Source organism: Leuciscus leuciscus, assembly GCF_965113295.1.
Source record: "Leuciscus leuciscus genome assembly, chromosome: 21".
In the NCBI taxonomy this organism is placed as follows: Eukaryota; Metazoa; Chordata; class Actinopteri; order Cypriniformes; family Leuciscidae; genus Leuciscus; species Leuciscus leuciscus.
Genome location: NC_138745.1, coordinates 26494468 through 26514257, shown reverse-complemented (window position 1 = coordinate 26514257; position 19790 = coordinate 26494468). Strand labels below are relative to the sequence as shown.

Here is a 19790-nt window from a genome sequence, read left to right as displayed (position 1 = left end):
ATTATTATTGTAATGTATAAAATACGTTTAAATCTATAAATAAATAATGTTTATTTCTGACTAATATCATGTTTTCAGTTGTTTGAATTATATTCTACAGGAAGTTAGCGCACAATATCTGGGAAGGGAAGTGTTTCTTTAAATACATCAGACACTCAGACTGGAAGTGGAAGATCGGTGTTTGAAAGTACCGTACAGTTTCATTTTCTCAGTGTGTCTTTTGGACGTATTTGAATGAACAATGAACAAAACAGAGGCTGATCCAACAGAAATGTAAGTTTCGAGAGTAAAGATATAACGTTAGGTTAGTAGTAATGTTATGAAACCATCAAGCTACGCTGAAACATCTTTGTTTAGCTAACGTATTTGTAACTATCAAATTCTGCATTTCATTAACATTAAGCACTTAAGTAATACGAAATCAAAATGTATAGGCTATATTTATTACTTAGGTTTGTAAACTGGTTTAGGTTTGTTCTGCTATTTAAATGTTAAACATTAGAATCACTCTAGAAAGACGTTAGGCTAGTAACGTTAAACGGGACAAGTTTGCCATTGGAAAGTTTAAGTGAGACCTTTAATTACAGCTCGCAAAGGTTTTAGCTGTAGTAGAACACATCAAATACTTCATGTAAATGACTAGAACTATATTAGCATCAATAATAGCTAAAGTAATTGTAGTATGTCATATACCCTCGACAATCCTCTGTGGGTGTTGTTAACGCGGTGAGCCACTGTCTTAACTAACGTTACACGTCATTGCTCATCAGCTTCAACAATACTCATACATAGGCTAAACAGTTTTATTTCTCCTCTGAGCTATAAATAAATAGATTTTTAAAGTTTATTTTTATTTTTTATTAAACATCCAGTTGAGATAACACCACAAAGTGAAAGTAAAAGTTAATTTACTGTGTATTTGAATAATAACAAAGTCCACTACTGTTTGAATGGCGAATAATAGATCTTCAAACAGATTAAGAACTTTTCTTTCATTTTAATCCCTTTTTTTGATGTCCATGGTAGACAATACCAAGTAGGCTAGTCTGACGTTACCCAGGGAATTTTTTTGAAAAACATTTTTTTACTGCTGTTACAGTTGGAAATCATTGTAGGGAAAAGGTGTGACAACATGTCAAGATAATTATTATAAGTATAACTTGAAAACCAGAGTTTCAGCCTTTCAGGAATTCCACACGGTTACTCAGCTTTAACTGTTATTTCCCCAAAGTTAAGTTGTGTCACTGATAAGTACCAACTTTCATTCTTGCTCCAGAATGGATAAAGAAACCCCTGCTGCTGAGAGTGAGGTGACGGAGGAGGACCAAGAGAACAATGGAGGAGGAGACGTGACAGATGCGAAACCTGACCGCAAAGGGAGATTTATCCTTTTTGGCAGGTGAGATTGGGTTTTCTAATGTAATCCATCCATTCATCCGCCTATCTGTCTGTCCATCCGTCATCCTTCCATTAATTTATGCAATGTGCCGAAATCAACCACGACTAGTGACCTAACCTAACCTGTTTTTCAAGTGAGAAAAACTTTTGTGCCTATTATTAAAAAAGTTGAAAGTAGTCCTCAGGTGTTGAAGGCTGTGTCATACACTAGGTGGCGCCACAGTCCTCTTTGTAAATTACATAGCCGCTGTAACTCTTGCATCATATAGGCAATATTTGAATGTGTTTTGAGATGTTCAGAATAATGTTTCATTATAGCTTTTTAATATGAAAGCACCTGCATATTTAGAATTATACTAGACTACTTTCTTTGTGATTAAACAAATTCACTTATGTAAAGAGACTGTACATTTGGTGGCACTTTTGAGTATTCTTTCTCTGAGTAACAGCCCTAATATGTAAGTGTGATAGTATGTTTGTCAGTAGAGGTGTGCTGATGTCCTGCATGACCTTGGTCGATGGGTTTGAATAGGCCTTTCGAAAGCTCTGGGGGGTGGCGTGTGTGCTGACTCAGGTGGCGTGCGCCGCCCCTGCCCAGCGGAGCCACCACTCCACTCTTTATAGAGTATAGAGCATGCCAGGACCCTAGCACAGACCACACCGCACAACAAGGAAAAAATCCACCCAAAAGAGCCTAAAATTTGGGCCAAATTCAGTAGATCTAGAAGGAAGAGAAGCACTTTTCAATGCAGAGTGGCGTACCATTTAATGATGAGACCAGGTAGGAGAACCGTCAAGTGGGATATGAGGTAGGGTTTAGTTGGAGGGGAGTTGGGGGGGGGCTTGCTGTCCCTCATCACATGGGACACCTGTGATTCACTCCACTGTTCATGTGTGCGAGAGAGTGTGTATAGGCAGGAAGGAACCCATTGTTGTGGTTGGGTAACATGATGACTAGGCTCTTCTGGAATACTGGCACATATTGTACATCCAGTGGCCACTGTGGCCTTCTAATCTGGACGGATTCTTTTGGAAATTTGACAAGGGAGATATGAGACGTTTGTGAGAATTTTACCTCAGGCATGTGGAATATTATTTCTTTGGGACACCATGCAGCTAATATTATGATCGATAAAGGGATTTAATTGTCTTCATGATTTCCCGGTTAGCTGCCATTTCCTATTCTCTGATGGGCATGGGTTGTATTTTGCTTGAGGTTGTATTTTTATTTTATTTTGATGTGTGTTAATGTCTCTTTTATATTTATATATATATGGTTACACTTTATTTTAAGTTGTCTTTGTTACACTGTAATTATACAGAGTACTGAGTAATATTAAGTAACTACATGCACTTACTATAGGATTAGTTGCATGCAATTATGCATCATTTATAGTTATTAATATAGCAACTACATGTAACATAAGTAACAATGACACCGTAAAATAAAGTGTTACCATATATATTGTATAAATATATATTGAGAGAGAGAATGAAGGTCCTGTAATAGATTGGTTAACTGTCCATCTCTGTCTCTCAGTAAGAAGAAGGATGGGAAGTTGCAGGAAAAAGAGCAATCTTCTGAAAGCCATTACAGGATTGTTTCACCAACATTCCAGTATAAGATGAGCCACCAGCGCATTGGCAAGTGCATCATCATCAACAACAAGAACTTTGATGATAAGACAGGTGAGTCTTCATCTGCATTACTTTTTGTGTTGAACAATCAATATTAAATTGCTTATTGCTTTAAATGGCACATCCAGTGCCATTTTTTTTTTTGATCACATACTCAACTGTTTTTTTTTTTTTTTTAGTATTATGAGCCTCTACCAAAAAGTTAATATCCTGTTCATTATTGGTAAACATAAAAATAAAATGAAATGAATGTCATCATTCTGCATAGCTTTTTGTCAATTATTTGTCAATGATATGAAGTTTTTATTTTCTGAAAACATTTAATGACAAATAATTTGTTACAATTGAGATCTAAAATGTGATGTGTAAAAAAGATTTGCTCACCTGTATATTGTTGCAAAAGTAAAATTACTTTTATTATAAAAACATTAGGATACTAAAGTACGGCAATGAGTCAAAAAAGAAAATCTACTTAGTACACAATTAAACTCTTCCGTGACTTTTCTTACCATAGTAACTATAGTTTCTGTAAAAACACCTCAGGCATTCAGTGACTGTCTTTAAAAGATTTACAAGAAAATAAAACTGTTGAATGTAGGTAGTTACTAGGTCGATGCTCAGTTAGATTAATGGCGCTAACTTTATGCTCTGTGTTAAAGGGATGAATGTACGCAATGGCACGGATCGGGATGCTGGAGAGCTGTTCAAGTGCTTTAAAAGCTTGGGTTTTGAAGTTTTCATCTACAATGACCAGACCTGTAAGGAAATGGAGCGTCTACTTAAAGAAGGTGAGTGGCCAAAATATTCATCTTTACCCCCCGGTTCTACATAATTCTACTGGGAATTTTTGATTGATTTGATTAAAAACATGAAATCTAAGAACATACGTATGTGAGTAATATATATATCAGTAAGAGCCAGAAAAGTATCTAAAACGGAATGTGGTTGGGCTGCCTGATTGCTGGAAATTTGCATAATGGCATATGTTATTTTGATTGTTGTTTGTGTAAAGTTTTGTTCCAAAACCCATTGAGCTGCCTCACTGTCACCTGACTACAAAGGCACCTGTTTTCTAATGCACTATAACCATCATGAAACCACATAAATGACCGTTTTGGGGTTGGTCTACATAGGTTGTTAGGTGTTAGTGTGTCGCTTAGCTAATTACATTACAGGTATAAATTATAAGAATAAAAAAAATTAAAAATATTAGCTAGTATAATCAAGTTTTAATGACACCAATGGACAATTTTTAGCTACGCTTTTCAGTATTGAATCTGCTGCCCTCTAATGTGTAGTGGCCCAAATTACCCCCTGCTGTTGGCAAACTCACAGTTTCTCTACATTAAAGGACAAGTTCGGTATTTTACACTTAAAGCCCTGTTTACAGATCGTATCTGATGAAATAGAACGGTTAAGATAAAAATTTGGACACATGCTCCTGTCCCGAGAATTTTAGGTTTATTTCGCTTTTGTGGACCTATTTTGCCAAACGCGTCACACCCGTGATTCTTCCGTTGAGAGCTTGAATAATAGACACTCCAGCCCAGTTGGTGGCGATAATGCACCTTTGCCAATTGCAAGCAAACCACAGGCATTTCATTGAATACACAGAAGAAGCAGAAGAAGAAGCGGCGGAGTAATACCGTAAAGGTGCTGCGGCCTCACAGCACGTCCTATTAAGTCAATGGAGTTGGACAAAAACTACGATAAAACCTGTTGGAATGCATCTTTTTCAGCGATTTTTGAGGGAACATATCAGTGAACACCCCTGACCACTCGGTGAGTTTCACGTCTTTGTAAACGAAAGTTTAATGTGTTTTTAGGTCGGAATCTTCCAGTGCATATAGACAACCATTGTGGGGGTGGGGGGGGGGTTTGGGGGGGGGGGGGGGGTGGGGGCGAAATAAACCTAAAATTCTCGGGACAGCAGCATGTGTACAAATTTTAATCTTAACCGTTCTATTTCATCAGATACGATCTGTAAACAGGGCTTTAAGTGTAAAATACCGAACTTGTCCTTTAAGATAAATTAAGCATAGCGTCAGTTCTGGCAGGTCAGGTTAGTAAAGCTCGCATCAGTGACTCTCAGCTGATCCACGTCTACCTATAGGAATACGACGCCCATCACTGTATACATATATGAGCTCCTTCAGTATTATCAGCAGCTATCACGTTTCTCAGTAGCTAATTACCCTCCTCCATCTCCAGCTCCTCCTCTCGTCATTCGGTATGGCATTCTGATTCCCCTTGAATCCGAATAAAATCTCGAATTATGTTGTACTTTAAAATCTTGAATTAATGATATCTGCAATACATTCATGTTGGTTCTGTTCTGTTTATGCGCAGAGAGTTCTTGCCCAGAACAGAACCATACCGCCAAACCTAACTGTATGCTAATTGTCAATCGTATTTGACGATAGTGGTCCCGACAGAACTAAAGTTTAAAGTGTGACAAAACAGTTTTCTTTTTCTTCTCTCACATATGTATTTCAGTCTCAGAAGAGGACCACAGCGACAGCTCCTGCTTCGCCTGCATCTTGCTGAGCCACGGCGAGGAGGGCATGATTTACGGCACGGATGGAGCCATTCCCATCAAGAGCATGACCTCGCTCTTCAAAGGAGACATGTGCAAGAGCCTCGTGGGCAAGCCAAAGCTCTTTTTCATCCAGGTAAGAGGAGCAGGGCTACAGGAGGATTTGGGGAGGAGAAAGGATGATGAGGAAGAAGTGAAGGAGGAGAAAATGGAGCAACTCCAGACAACGGTGTCTATTGTTTTAATGCTATTTCAGTCGCACCATACCCGGAGTGAACCTGTTTTTTGAAGTGCACTCTAGGCAGATATTGACATGGCCATGTGTTTTTATTGGCAGGCTTGTCGGGGTTCAGAATTTGATGATGGCATACAGACTGACTCAGGACCGCCCAATGACACGATAGAGACAGATGCCAATCCAAGACACAAGATTCCGGTAGAGGCAGACTTCCTGTTCGCATATTCAACTGTGCCAGGTAATTTTTCTTCTCTTAGTCATGGAATGCAGGACGTTTTGTCTCAAAGAGTACCACGAAACAGTGGCAAGAAAACACATCTTGAGTTGTCCTCTAGAGCTGCACACAATAACAAACAGCAATGACCAGAATAGTCTAATTCATGAACAAATGACTCAAGTTCTTTTTAGTGAATCAAAAACATAGTTTGAGCAGTCTAGTCTCATTGATGAACAGATTACTTTTATGATTCAATCAAAAAGAATCACAAACTCAGGAGTTGATATATAAACATACAATGTTACAAAAGATTTCTGTTTCAAATAAATGTTGATCTCTCCATTCTGAAAAAGTATCACTGTTTCCACAAAAATAATAATCAGCACAACCGTTTTTAACTTTGATAATAATAAAAAAAAAATTTCTTGAGCATTAAATCAGCATATTAGAATGATTTCTGAAGGATCATGTGACAATACTGGGGTAGTGATTGCTTTTGATCAAATAAATGCATCCTTAATGAGCATAAGAGGCTTCTTTCATAAAAAAAATCTTATTGACCCACACCTTTTGAACAGTAGTGTATATTTGTACAAGAATTGTATATATAAATGTGTTTCACATATAAGCAAAATGGATATTAAACCTGAAATATACCCAGGTGAATGAGAATTGAATCAATTTGAAGAGGTTGTGAATCTGAAAATCTGAGTAGATACCCAGCCCTGGGTTAAAATATGTCAAATCCTGTTTGTTCTAACATTCCTCCACATTTGTTCCCACAGGTTACTACTCCTGGAGGAATCCAGGCCGAGGGTCCTGGTTCGTCCAGGCCCTCTGTAACGTTCTTGATGAGTTTGGCAAGCAACTTGAGATCATGCAGATCCTCACACGGGTTAACTACAAGGTGGCCACCAGCTTCGAGTCCTGGTCAGAGGACCCTCGTTTTAGCGAGAAGAAACAGATACCTTGTGTGGTGTCCATGTTGACTAAAGAGCTCTACTTCAACTAATCTGAGTCGACCATCTTCACATGCTGGGCTCCGTCTGCCTTTTCTCAGCACACACATTTACTTGCCAAGGACATTATAGTAGCACACTTTTAATTTGTTATCTTTTAACAGAATTGTTAATCTGCCATAAGGAGGGAAACCTCAATCTAATACTTGAGCAAAATATTTTTACATTTTTACGGTGCACATTTTAGGATGGCAGGTTAGGAAATACACATCAGGTGTACAAAGACTGACCACTGACTGACTTCACTCACCAAGTGGTCACAACATTCAGGGGTGATCCCAGATGGAAGTTTGTGTGTGAAAGCAATTTTTTTTTACGTTAGGCATACAGACACCGAAAAGGTCTTCCTCTGTGCTACTTCCTGTTCGAGTTCACTACCTTCTCAGTGCATGTTCAATTTCAACTTCCTCAGAGTATTCCAGAGAATAGTGATGTCATGTATGATCTTTGTCAACTGGCAGTGTAAAATATCCATGTTGCTTTGCCAACTTTGAAAGTTTGCTGCCATTTTTACCCTACAAGATAAAACTCTTTTTGGATATGAATGAAAAAATCGTTGTTAAAAATGTATATACGGTGCTTGAAAAAGACACGCCATACCACACAAAAAAATTGCTGTTGTTCTGTTTTATATTGAAAAGAAGAAAAAGACAACTCAAGCATTTACTCTCTATATAAATGACCATTTGTAGCATTTCAGTTTGGCTTGGTTTGGTTTGGTTTGGTTATTCCAGAATGCTCTTCAAAGGGAGCCAGAGAAAGGGCATGTATGGAAATGGAGTGACAAATAGTGAAGTAATGCTGACACCTGACTGGTTTTAAAAGCTATTCATTTATCCCTCGCTGGTTAGTTTGCATTCACTGAAAAAACCTAAATCAGATCTTCATGCATCCCGTGTATTTTGAGCACACTGTAGCTTTAAAGTCTTCATGCATTATTTACTGATGTTTTGTACCGAATCCGTCTATATTCTACAGAGGCAGCTATTGAATTACTGGTGACCATTTTAACCATTTATCATCCATCTGACCTAACGTGCTGTTTGAACCTTGATGGAAGGTTCTGATGTGTTCAGAGCTTGTCTTTGGTTTCGTCCTACAGTTTTTCCTTTTTCTTTTGGTTTTTTCTGTATTCTCATTCTCAGTTATTGATTGTTCAGTCAGATCACACACTAAATCTGCCAGCCTGTGCAACCGACCGACTGCCACAGATGAAAGGCCTTCTTTTCTTTATGCATGGATTATTATTAGTGAAGTGCTCAAACTATATTAAAGGAAACGTCAGCTCAACTTGTTTTGAAATGGAAAACTATTTTTATTTATAAATTTATACCACATCGATTTAAAATTTAAATGCTTTACTGTGATAATAGGAATATTTATAAAAAAGAATTAAAAAAAGATATAATTGGCACAAGTGCCCTTTTTTTTCATTGATTGTGTCAACATTACACTATAAAGTGGGGCTGATTTTTGTTTAAATTACTTTACTTCAAATGAATGCATTTGTAAGCCAAATTTTACTGTATTAAAAAACTTTATTGAACTCTTGTCATTTTTTTTTATTAATACTTCTAGCCTATGCCCCTGTGGTGAAAATCAAGATTTTAATGTTGTTTGTCTTTGTGGTGTTTTTAATATGCTTTAAGACAAACCATGTGCAAATCCATGTCAACACCATTGCTGAGTATTTTCTCCCTAAAACTGCAGTGATTTTTTAAGACAGTCTAAAAAAAAACACGGTTTGAAATCACTTGTGTTTCTGACGTCACAAACTACCTTGTGACCAATCGCGTCAACGTGTGATCGTCAACGAGTGGATCTTTGAGCTGGTGTGACTGAGTGGAGGCGGGGCTAATTTGCATATTTATAGAACCGCGTATACTAAATGAGGTAAGGATATAGAGTTACATTCAAGTTATTTTAAGGCATGACAGATTTTTTTATTAAATATGTCATTTTGGTGATCAAAGGTGAGTTTTAAGGGATACAATGATTGACTACAGGGGGACTTAAGAAGTTTGGGGTCGGTAAGATGTTTTTGAAAGAAGTCTCTTATGCTCACCAAGGATGCATTTTTTGGGGAAAAAATACAATACTAAAAACTGTAATATAGTCAAATATCATTACAATTTAAAATAACTGTTTTATATATTTTAAAATGTACTTTATTCCTGTGATGGCAAAGCTGAATTTTCAGCAGTCTTTTCAGTGTCACATGATCCTTCTGAAATCATTCTAATATGCTGATTTGCTGATCAAGAAAATGCATTATGCTGCATTTATTTGCGCTGCACAATATTTTTGTGGAAACCATATTTCTTTTTTTCAGGACAAAAGAACAGCATTTATTTGAAATAGAAATCTTGTGAAAAATTATAAATGTCTTTACTTTTGGTAAATCTAATGTATCCTTGCTGAATAAATTAATTTATTTTATTTTATTTTATTTTATAATAATATATATATATGACCCCAAATGTTTGAATGGTAGTGTACATGGGGAAAACATAGTAACATGTTAACTCATACTTTCCCATTTATACAGTAAAAAAAAAATATACAAATACGTTCTAGCAATAATCAAATAAGGAACACGACAAAGCTAAGGAACATTTTCCGACTAATTCCAAAAAACTGAATCTACCCTTAAAAACAACCTCTTTCACATAGATAAACCCAGTCCCCAACCCTCATTGGTGGTCTATCACAAGGTGGGGGCTGATTTCGAGGCATCGCAAATCAGCAGCGGTTTCCTGTTTGTCCCCTGGTTTTCATGGCCAGGACAGACAGCCTGGTAGAGTATGTCTGTGAAGGTTCCTGCACAAAAACTGAACAGGGGTGTCATGGTGTCTGCCCCCAAGAAACAAATCAAACCTCCCTCTGAGCTGGAGAAGATGCCAATGCGCTGGAAGGTTCTCCCACTTACATGGGTGAGCTCATGGGAAACGCCATTGTGCCAGGCTGTGTATTCGCCATTGAAATACTCAACACACCAGGACGTTGGGCCCCGTCCCAACCAGCAGTCCTCCTCTCGGCCCTTCCTGGGGATTTTATGGTAAGTGAGGCCTAGTTCCCAGTATGTCTTTCCAGCAACCTGCACTTCCCAGTAGTTGCGAACATCCGTGAAGCTCTTTCGGCTAATCACATTCAGGGTGGTGTCAAATCGAGAGGGATTTTCCGATACTTCCTGCCAGGTATCAGTGTAAGAGACTGAGTCGCCCTCAGGGGAAACAATAAGTTTTGGGTGAGCAGAGTCAGGATCCAGAACAACATCTTGGGCATCTGAAAAATGGAAAAATTAGAGTCTATAAATAGAAACAAATTCCTTGCGAGAGCTCTGAGGTGCCAGGGACAGGTTTAGCAGGGGTTAGAATGATAGAAAACATTGCAGGAATATTTGAACTTGCTTTAGCTGTACATATTAAAAGCACTAGAGTAATTCTCATGTGAAAATGTTAAGACCCTCACAGCTTTGGAAGAGTTTCTTGGTGACAGGAACCTGAGAACGTATGAACAGTAGCAGGTTGATGGTTAAGCAGAGCAGCTGTTCATTCTTAAACTCATCCATCTGGATTAACTCTGGATCAGTCAGCTTCAGAGTCTCCATTATTCTATAAACAGGGAAGAATATGTGCAGAAAAATGAGCATGCAACACAAGAAGGAAGTGTTATGCAGAAAATTCAGATTGCATGCTTGATTTAATGCTTGGCCCATTTCCGTCCCACAGATGTGTCAAAACAAAACCATTTAAATGAAATAAAACAATAAAAAAAACAGTGTAAAATATTCCAGTAACTTTAGTGTTACATACTTATTAAACTTAAATTTCCATCATGGACCAGCTGGAAACCACATTCCCAAAACTGCAACACTACTTACCTTTCTTCCATCTCTGACATCTGTAAGTAAGAGAGAGGTGGAGATATTAGGGTTGAAAAAGTAAGCTATTTGTAGAACATTTCCACACTGCAGATGCCTTCATTTATCTATGGAGCAAAAAATTCATTAAAAAATGTCATTAATCTCTAAAATATTTTCCAAGTAATGTTTTAACAGTTTTCTTTATTACAATGACAATATAAAACCAAACTATTTCATTATCTTTACGATATCACTCTTATCGAACTGTGGGTTTAACACAAGAAAATATATACACTACGTTCAAAAGTCTTGACAGGAAGTCATTCATGCTCTCCAAGGCTGCATTTAATTAAGCAAAAATACAGTAATATTTGTGAATTAATATAATAATATCAATTAAATGTTTCTATTCTAATATATTTAAAAAAATGCAATTTATTCCTGAGATGGCAAAGCTGAATTTTCAGCATCATTAATCCAGTCTTCAGTGTCACATGATCCTTCAGAAATCATTCTAAATATAGTTAAAATCGCTGCTTAATATTTTTGTTAATATTTTTGTGAATATTTTTGTGAATATTTTTATGAATATTTTTGTGAATATTTTTGATCAATTCAATGCATCTTCACTAAACCAAAGTATACATTTATTTGAAAACAAATATTTTCAACGCTGCCTTTATATTTGAATTGCATTTGGGGGTCCTTGGTAGCCTGGGAAAACCCAGACAACTTCCGGCAAATTTAGATTTGCTCTGCAAGTAGTCTGGCAAAGAGCTCATTCAAGGCCATTTCTAATCCGTCGAAATCGCGGCACCAATCAGAAACGTTGGGGCGGGCTTTACACAATGACGATCGCTCTGATTGGTTTTAGCCCAGAGGCATTTGAGCGACGTCCATTCAACTTTTAAATGCATTATTATATTCAAATTGCAAACACATGAGGACAGTCTCCATGAAAGACCCACTGGCAGATGAACGTGCTACTACATTTCTCTCTGAAACGGTAGGAAATTAAATTAGATTTAATAGAGAATTTTAACTGTGACAAGATGATTGACAGGGCAGTTTACATGACAGGATGCACGCGACAGATCCGTCCGATAAAGATGACGAAGTAGTATCTCCCAAAGCGTGCCTACTTTTTTGCTACACATTCAAAAGTAAATACCTTTTCTTCACAAAAAAAGAGTACATACTTTTATGGCGTAGTGTAACTTAGGCGAATTGGGACGCAGCATATGGCTTTACACAATGACGATCGCTCTGATTGGTTTTAGGTCTATCCAATTGCGCCCAGAGGCATTTGAGTGACGTCCGTTTGTGACGCCCCTTTGGAAATGAGTTATTAATGAAGCTTTGCCAGACCATAACTCAGTTACTACTGAGAATGGTCTGGTTTTAACCAGGCTAGGTCCTTGGCATAAAAAAATAAATAAATTGGAGTAACTCAAAAAGTATTTGGTTAATACCTCAGTTATATAGTATTTCCATCTAAAAATGTGCTACTACAGAAAACGCACCTTCTCTTGACCCAGACGTTGATCTTTCTCCATCTGTGCAGATAGTTCAGCGAGCTGCTGATCGATTTCCAGCGTGAGGCGGTAGCACTTCTCAATGCTGTCCTCAACAGTTCTCTCCATGGCCTCCGTCTCAAGATCCAGCTGACTTAGAGTAATTCTAAAATCCTCATCCAAAACCCTCTTCATGTCATCATATTTTTTCTTTATCTTCTCTTTTAGAGTTGTAGTCTTGCTCTGTGGAATAATAAACGATACTCAAGATACAACAAACCCGACTGCTTAATTACAGACGTTAATGGAAGTTTCAACAACTTACATTGAAGTCAGATTGTTTTGATGACAGCTTCTTCATTCGGAAAGCCAGAATGTCTCTTTGTCTCTTCAGGTTCCCCTGATGTTTTATTGGGGTGTCCTTGAATGTGACATTTCAAAAGTCTAAATCAAGTTGAAAATATCCATCATAATGAATAGAAATTAGCTGAATATTTACCTGGGTTTGTGTCTTCATCATTGACTTCTCAACTCCAATCTATACTAGAACCAGTTCTTCGCTTAATTTGATTGGTTTGGTTTTCTTTCCAGTCTTGTTCTTCACTGGCAAACGACTAGCCTAAGCCCCAAACTCTGAGCTTTATACTGTACGGTTAAGATGCCAAGAATAGGGGAGGGGTGATGGTCCATCTGTTGTTCCTGTGCCCTGGGAAGTATTCGCGTTGTACGACTGTGGTCTGTAAATCTGGCTAAAGGACTGAAGGAGCTGTACTGGGCCTGCTGTAGTCCGAGTACATTGTGCCCAAAAGAGAAGGGAAGCAGCACTTCCAGCCAAACAAAACATCTATTAATATCACCATTTCACATGGAAGACCTTTGAAAGTGTTGATGCATGTGTCGCAACAACTAATATTTAATGTTTAAATCAGGGTATCCAGTTTAACCAGAAGAAAATTTTGACAAGGTTCTTCTTACTGTATCTACAGATGCATTTTAAGTTTAAAGTTGTACGTTTTGCATGTTTTAAGTTTGCGTGTCGCAACTGGGTCGAATTCCAAATAGTTCAGAAGCACTTATGGAGCAGGTAGCACTAATTATAGGCTTCAGCCATGACCCTGTTAGCTCTTGTAATGACTGATGCAAATTCTATGAATTGCGTATGAGTATGTTTGGATTGAGGCCTGTGCCAAGCCACCTGCAGCTGCCGCCTGTCTTTCTATCCCTGATACATCATGGCCAACTTCCAGTCACAGTGCCATCAAACAATGATTATTCAGCCTCACGCCATTGGATGAATAGGCGTGCGTGGGAACTGACGTGGGTTGGCGATGACTCTTTGATTGAGAACATTTTAAGTATGGCTGGAAATTAGGGCAGGGGTTTTTACACTGTGTAAGGTAAGGTGTCAGGTTACCACCAAGTTTTTTTTAAGTTGACTTCTGGAATGTAGCAGATAAATGTTTGTCTGGATTTCACCCTTGCATAAATCATACAAATATGCTGAAACTGACACTTCTGTTCATAGATGTGTGAAACGGCACCGCACAACAGTACAAGTGTACTTTTCCATTTGCGCTCCATCTGAGATGAAATGTAAAAACAACAACAAAATTTTTTTTAGCCTACAGTTATTACTTACATAAAAAATACCGCATTTAGTATTTTTATGTGAAATCATTTGAGGATATGTATTTTTTATTGGTAATTTTTTCAAAGTAAAAATAATGTCAAAATACTCCCTTTGTTTGGTATTTACTCATTTTCTCCAATCCAATGTAAGATGGTTAAGAGCTAATTCAAATGCATATGCACGTTAGGTGGAGAATTTTCGTGAGTTCACCTGTGCGAAATAATCAATACGACCAATACGAAATAATCCACGCAATTATTAGTGAATGAGAATGAAAATCCCGACTATCTCCTGACATCAACTTTGGCTCCACCAATGACGTGAGTTCGGGGCGGGGCTATCTGTTTTTATGACCAATCGCAGACGGGAGGTGTTCAGGAAACCTATTTGAATGTCTATAACTGGTGAGAGAAGTGACTTCACCTTCAATGTCAGACTGTAAGTCTGGTAATAACATGCAATTTGTGCCAATAATGTATATTGCAGAGATAATATAGTCATACTATTTGATTAGTGAGTTCATAAAGTGAGTTTAAACTTGACAATAGTGGCATTGGTGTTTCTTGTAGGCTACTTCTTTCTATTTCTATTTGTTGTCCAAGTACATAACTAAATATGTTTAAATCACCGCCTTCCTTGTGACATCACTTCTAAGGATTCTCACCTTGGCGTAAACTTCCTCATATATTTTAACTACATGTTGTGTTCTCACAGACAGGAAGCATCTATCTCAGGTACAGAAACTGTCATTTTTTTCAGTCATATAATACTACTACAATAATAATTTTGTATAACATTACTTGCATAATTTTGATTGCTGTAGCAGAAGAGCTAAAGCTAAGAAATTGTGCTGTCTGATTTACATAAGGCAGCATCAATGATAGTGAGTTAAATCAAAAGTATTTATTTATTGATATACCACCTGAATAAATATTTCAGTCAAAACTATATTTAGGTCAGGAATAGTTTTCTGTCTTTGTGTGTGTGTGTGTGTGTGTGTGTGTGTGTGTGTGTGTGTGTGTGTGTGTGTGTGTGTGTGTGTGTGTGTGTGTGTGTGTGTGTGTGTGTGTCTGTGTGTCCTGGTAAACCCTACAGTATGGGGACAAAATGTCCCCACAAAGATGGCAAAATCTGAAATCCAAAAACAGCTTATAAATCATACTAAGTGATGTTTTTTGGGGGGGGAAATGAAAAAATATATTTATATTTGTTTCCTTGTTTGAGCTGCTTACAATGATATCTATTGTTCGACTCAGTTTACACTGTCACTAACAGACTAGTATGTTTTTGAGGATTGCTAATATCTTAAAGAAATGTCCATCATGTGCAAACACAGATCGATGGGCTTACTGTCACACTTCCTATTGTAGTCTCAGACCATGGATGTGGCTTTGAAGGCCTGATCCTAACCATGTAATTGTTCCATTAAAGAACATCTTGAATTTCAAACATTTGGCACTTGAAATCATTCATCATGCTGAATATGCTAAAGTAACAACAACTTGTTCTGTTCCTACTTACACTCACAGAATTCCATTACTCACCAAAACTGTACAATGGCAGGTATGTTCTTTTAAATGTCTCTAATTTACGTTATTGTCATAACATATGGCTTAGTTTTAAATAGATTCTTTGTCTCTGCAGATAAAAACTATGCATTTTACATACATGGTGCCGAGGAGAAAATGTGTTCTGGATATCTTTACAAATCTCCCCCAGAGAATCAGTTCAAGTCTCAGGTATGTTTCTCTAGAAAAGAAGCAGAACAGGTTTTATGGTGCATTATGGGAGACTCCCTTTGCTAATTTCTCTCATCCTGTACATATTTTTTGCAGAAATCATGGAAACGGAGGTTTTTTGTTCTTCTAAAGTACAGTAACAACATATGCAAGCTTAAGTACTATAAAAATGAAGAGATGAACAAACCACTTGGAGACATTGACTTGTCTAAGTATGTTCAATAATTGTACGCACTGATCCACCTCATCAGATCATAAACCTGTCTGTCAACCACCCAGAATACCTTAGCAACAATCTATCTTATCTATTTAACATCGTACACTGTAAAAAAGTATGATCAATAAGTTATGACGACATTTTTTTACATTGCTTTATCTCACCAAAAAAACTAAATTTTTAAGGTGAGTTTAATGTAATTTAAGTTGAAATGACTGAAACATCCAAGTTGATTGTACTTAATTTAAGGTAGCAACTTTTTTTTACAGTGTAGTTTGTCTTGACAAACTTTCCTTACACAAGTACTATTGTATAGTAAGACTGCAGAAGAGAACATCTCTTTTTCTGCCTGCCCTGCAGGATCACATTCATGTTCTTGAACCCCGAGATGGATAATAAGTGGAACTGGATTCAAAACAATTTCAGATGTTCTCCTTCATGCGTATTGTTTATTAGAGTACCAGAAAGAGACTTCTTCCTTATTGGAGAAAACAGGTTTGTCCTGAATGTGTTTGCTTTGTTCAATGGCAGTGATTTATTGTTGTTCTTTTTGTAGTAAATTGAGTGAAAATATTTATGGTAACACTTTAGTTTATGGTCCAATTCTCACTATGAACTAGTTGTTTATAAGCATGCATATTACTAGGATTATTGGCTGTTTATTAGTACTTATAAAGCACATATTAATGCCTTATTCTGCATGACCATATTCTACATCCCTTATCAATTCCTAAACTTAACAACTACCTTACTAACTATTAATAAGCAGTAATTAGGAGTTTATTGAGGCAAAAGTCGTAGTTAATAGATAGTTAATAGTGAGAACTGGACCCTAATCTAAAGTGTGACCATTCTAACGTGTCTAAGACTTTTGCACAGAACTGTATATGATATCTTTATGATAAATATAGAGATGAGTTTTACAGAAACGTATGACTTTTTATCATTTCTATTGTTTTAAAAATAATCATGATATGATTAGACTATTTTTAAATAGTCTCTGAATGATGCAATATAACATATTTGTGCAGTTGGGAGATGGAAAAATGGTTCACTGCTTTATATGACATCTTAAATGATCGTCCACACAGACTGTTGGATCCCAAGGTAATGTTTTTACTTTTCTGACTTGAAAATGCATGCATTTCATTCATAATTGTGCATGGTGTGCAAAATATTTTCTTGTAGTTGAATAATCTGAATTAAACATCTGTCACGCAGACATTCGGGTCGAATAGACACATCAGGGAACTTCCACGATCAGAAAACAAGCAGGTATATTAGCACATGGAAGGGGCTGTCTGCTAAAAATAGGTCTGGTTTGTGGCCAACCGGTATTTCAGGTTTTATGATCCTTAATGATAATAATAAGTCTTTATAACTTACTCTTTTTTCTGAGAATAATTTTTTTATCACCTGAGGAGAGTGGCACAGTTAAGTCTCAATAAATGTGAATCAAGATAAGAATGAGAGATCACCATAATCAGTGTGACTCTCATTTCTGCAACCCATACTGATTATATCAAACAAGCTAAAAAAAAGCTAGAAAAATTGCTTGTTGTAATGGGATTTTTTTTAACCCTTTGCTTTGAGAGTTCACTCCACTTATTCTGATTATTAATGTACTTATTTGCAGCTGTTCAATAATCTAACGATATCATATTGTGTTAATGACAGGAAGTTGAGTGGGGTCATACAACATGTGTTACACATGAGCTGCCATCACATGTGACCCACGAGCCCATCTATGCTTCTCCTGTAAAATTCAAAAGTAATCAGGTAGATGCATGCAAACAACATAAGAGGAAATACAAACATATACTCACAAATATACTTATAGTTTCACTCTTTTTTGCCCGAGACAGAATTGAGAACAGAAACAAACCGCGAAGATAACGACACAGATGAATTGTCAGAATGAGTGCAGTAATGTAGTTATGCAGGCTTCATCCTAAACTCCAGCTTCTTTACCTGTTGTTACTGAGTCATAACAGTCTGGAAACAAGACTGAATTTAAGATATATTTGTTGTTTTATTTTCACAGTTCAAGTAGTTTGTTGAAAGTAAGGTTGAACAGGATTCTTATATGCTAAATCATATTTTGTTTCACTGACTTGCACTAAACCAAAGCAAAATTAATGTTTTTATAATAGTTTTGCATTGGGAACCTCAATTGATATTGATGATATGAACTGCACAAAATCAATATGATTAAAGCAAATGACCAAAAGTCAATTATATTTGAACTAGGCAGCTTATTTTAAAAAAGACCAGAACAATACTTCAGTAAAGAAATTTGTGCAGCTATGTACTGTGTAAATATAGGCTACTAAATGTATATTTAAATATTATGTTTCAAACCACGTTTCAATTAGGCCTATATGAAGTTATAATATTACAATATTATATTGTTTCAAACAAATGCATGTTCTAATAAACATTCACCTTGATGTGAAATGTACAGAAAATAAAATGTAAATGTATGATCTGTTTTAACATGCACGCATTGTGTGTGATTTCATTGTCAATATTTTTCAATATCTAAATGTACAAGATTTCTGGTATTCATTTTCTTTCATTTAGTTTTGTTTCATACCCTGAAATTACCGTTTTTATGTTACTCTGTAAACTCAGTGTATTGCTTTTCTTTAATTCTGTATTTTGTATATGCTATGCAGCTTTTTGAAGGTTTCTTATGATAAAAACTTTGTTTACTATATGTTTAAATTTTTCCTCAAAATCAATTTATCTGTTATCTGTGGATGCAATGTGATCTATATTTGTATGTATTTGTTTTTACCAAATAAACATTTACTTGAGTTTCCATATATGCTGAAACATACATGTTCTGAGTAGTCCTAGCTATGCTGTGACTGACAATAGATCAGTCATAAAAAACGAAACATAAATTCACAAAAGCAATCAATTTTATTTGTGAGCTGTAATCCAAATCTTTAGAATCTAGCATACGATTGTGAGGAACAGACCCAAATTCAAGACTTTATTGAATTTCAATACCGCAAAGGGGGCCGCTTACGAGCACGCTTCTGAATCCTAAAATGACAAATAGGACACTACGGGCTCATGGACTTAACGGACACGCGCATGCGGCAGCCATGGTCAGTCCACAAGACCGAAAGTGCATATGAAGTGTGCCATTTGGGACAGGGCCTTGATCTCCATTGTCAGCGTCGACCGTAAAAGTCAAATTTACGACAGTTTTACGGCAGTGATAATAAACACTCATTGGCCCTGTCCCAAATGGCACACTTATGCACTTTCGGTCTTGTGGACTTACAATGGCTGTGGCGTGCCCATTAAGTTCGTGATTAAGAATAAGTGCATTCAATAACATCCACTAAGGTTTCGGACACCACAACAAATGGATGTCCCTTCAAATTATGACCTATTTGATGGTATGGGAGCGATTTCAGATTCAGCCCGTGTAACATTTAAAAGATGAATTACTCACATCCTAATGTTATTTTATGATACTCACAGCATACACAACTGCATATGAATGGATGGAAGCAAATACTGAATTTAACCCAAAAATAAGGCAACCAATTGTATTTAACAAAACTTATATATCCAGTACCTTATATATAATATATCCAAAAGAACTTCCAGTGAGGTGCTAGATAAGTTATTCCTTGAATGAGCAGTCTTCATAGAAACTAATTTGAACTTCTACAGGGTGGGAAATATTGCAGAATTCCAGTAATTTCATCAATTTACCAGCAAGTGTGCTTAAGAAACACAAATGAATGAGATTCAAT

At 36.7% G+C, this 19790-nt stretch overlaps 3 protein-coding genes across 3 annotated transcripts; 2 read left to right on the top strand and 1 right to left on the bottom strand.

Moving 5' to 3' along the window:
- Positions 1–113: 113 nt before the first annotated feature.
- On the top strand, positions 114–8592 carry casp7 (caspase 7, apoptosis-related cysteine peptidase). Its single transcript, XM_082151602.1, has 7 exons — positions 114–273; positions 1277–1399; positions 2939–3087; positions 3696–3824; positions 5533–5708; positions 5910–6048; positions 6813–8592. Exons 1-7 carry the CDS (start codon positions 242–244, stop codon positions 7037–7039), a joined length of 975 nt encoding a protein of 324 aa, XP_082007728.1. The 5' UTR covers positions 114–241; the 3' UTR covers positions 7040–8592.
- On the bottom strand, positions 7344–14382 carry LOC309485029 (putative E3 ubiquitin-protein ligase TRIML1). The gene is made up of 6 exons (XM_082151601.1): positions 12925–14382; positions 12751–12846; positions 12435–12668; positions 10930–10949; positions 10518–10660; positions 7344–10331 (listed from the first exon to the last, which is right to left on the bottom strand). Exons 1-6 carry the CDS (start codon positions 12943–12945, stop codon positions 9754–9756), a joined length of 1092 nt encoding a protein of 363 aa, XP_082007727.1. The 5' UTR covers positions 12946–14382; the 3' UTR covers positions 7344–9753.
- Positions 14383–14658: 276 nt separating this feature from the next.
- Positions 14659–18839, top strand: plekhs1.4 (pleckstrin homology domain containing S1, tandem duplicate 4). Its single transcript, XM_082151603.1, has 9 exons — positions 14659–14789; positions 15585–15618; positions 15700–15794; positions 15891–16006; positions 16372–16506; positions 17043–17118; positions 17233–17286; positions 17689–17790; positions 17877–18839. The coding sequence occupies exons 2-9, from the start codon at positions 15612–15614 to the stop codon at positions 17880–17882; spliced, it is 591 nt and encodes a 196-aa protein (XP_082007729.1). The 5' UTR covers positions 14659–14789; positions 15585–15611; the 3' UTR covers positions 17883–18839.
- The last annotated feature ends 951 nt before the right edge of the window (positions 18840–19790 follow it).

Bases quoted from the DNA above. Each gene is read 5' to 3' on its own strand.
- casp7 (XM_082151602.1), top strand. From the start codon at position 242: ATGAACAAAACAGAGGCTGATCCAACAGAAAT. The intron at 274-1,276 runs GTAAGTTTCGAG...TTCTTGCTCCAG, and splicing joins GAGGCTGATCCAACAGAAAT to AATGGATAAAGAAACCCCTG. The intron at 3,825-5,532 runs GTGAGTGGCCAA...TATGTATTTCAG, and splicing joins GGAGCGTCTACTTAAAGAAG to TCTCAGAAGAGGACCACAGC.
- LOC309485029 (XM_082151601.1), bottom strand. From the start codon at position 12,945: ATGATGAAGACACAAACCCAG. The intron at 10,950-12,434 runs GTGCGTTTTCTG...TCTTACTTACAG, and splicing joins AACGTCTGGGTCAAGAGAAG to ATGTCAGAGATGGAAGAAAG. The intron at 10,332-10,517 runs GTGAGGGTCTTA...TCCATTTTTCAG, and splicing joins CAAGAAACTCTTCCAAAGCT to ATGCCCAAGATGTTGTTCTG.
- plekhs1.4 (XM_082151603.1), top strand. The intron at 16,507-17,042 runs GTTTGTCCTGAA...ATATTTGTGCAG, and splicing joins TTCCTTATTGGAGAAAACAG to TTGGGAGATGGAAAAATGGT. The intron at 17,119-17,232 runs GTAATGTTTTTA...TCTGTCACGCAG, and splicing joins ACAGACTGTTGGATCCCAAG to ACATTCGGGTCGAATAGACA.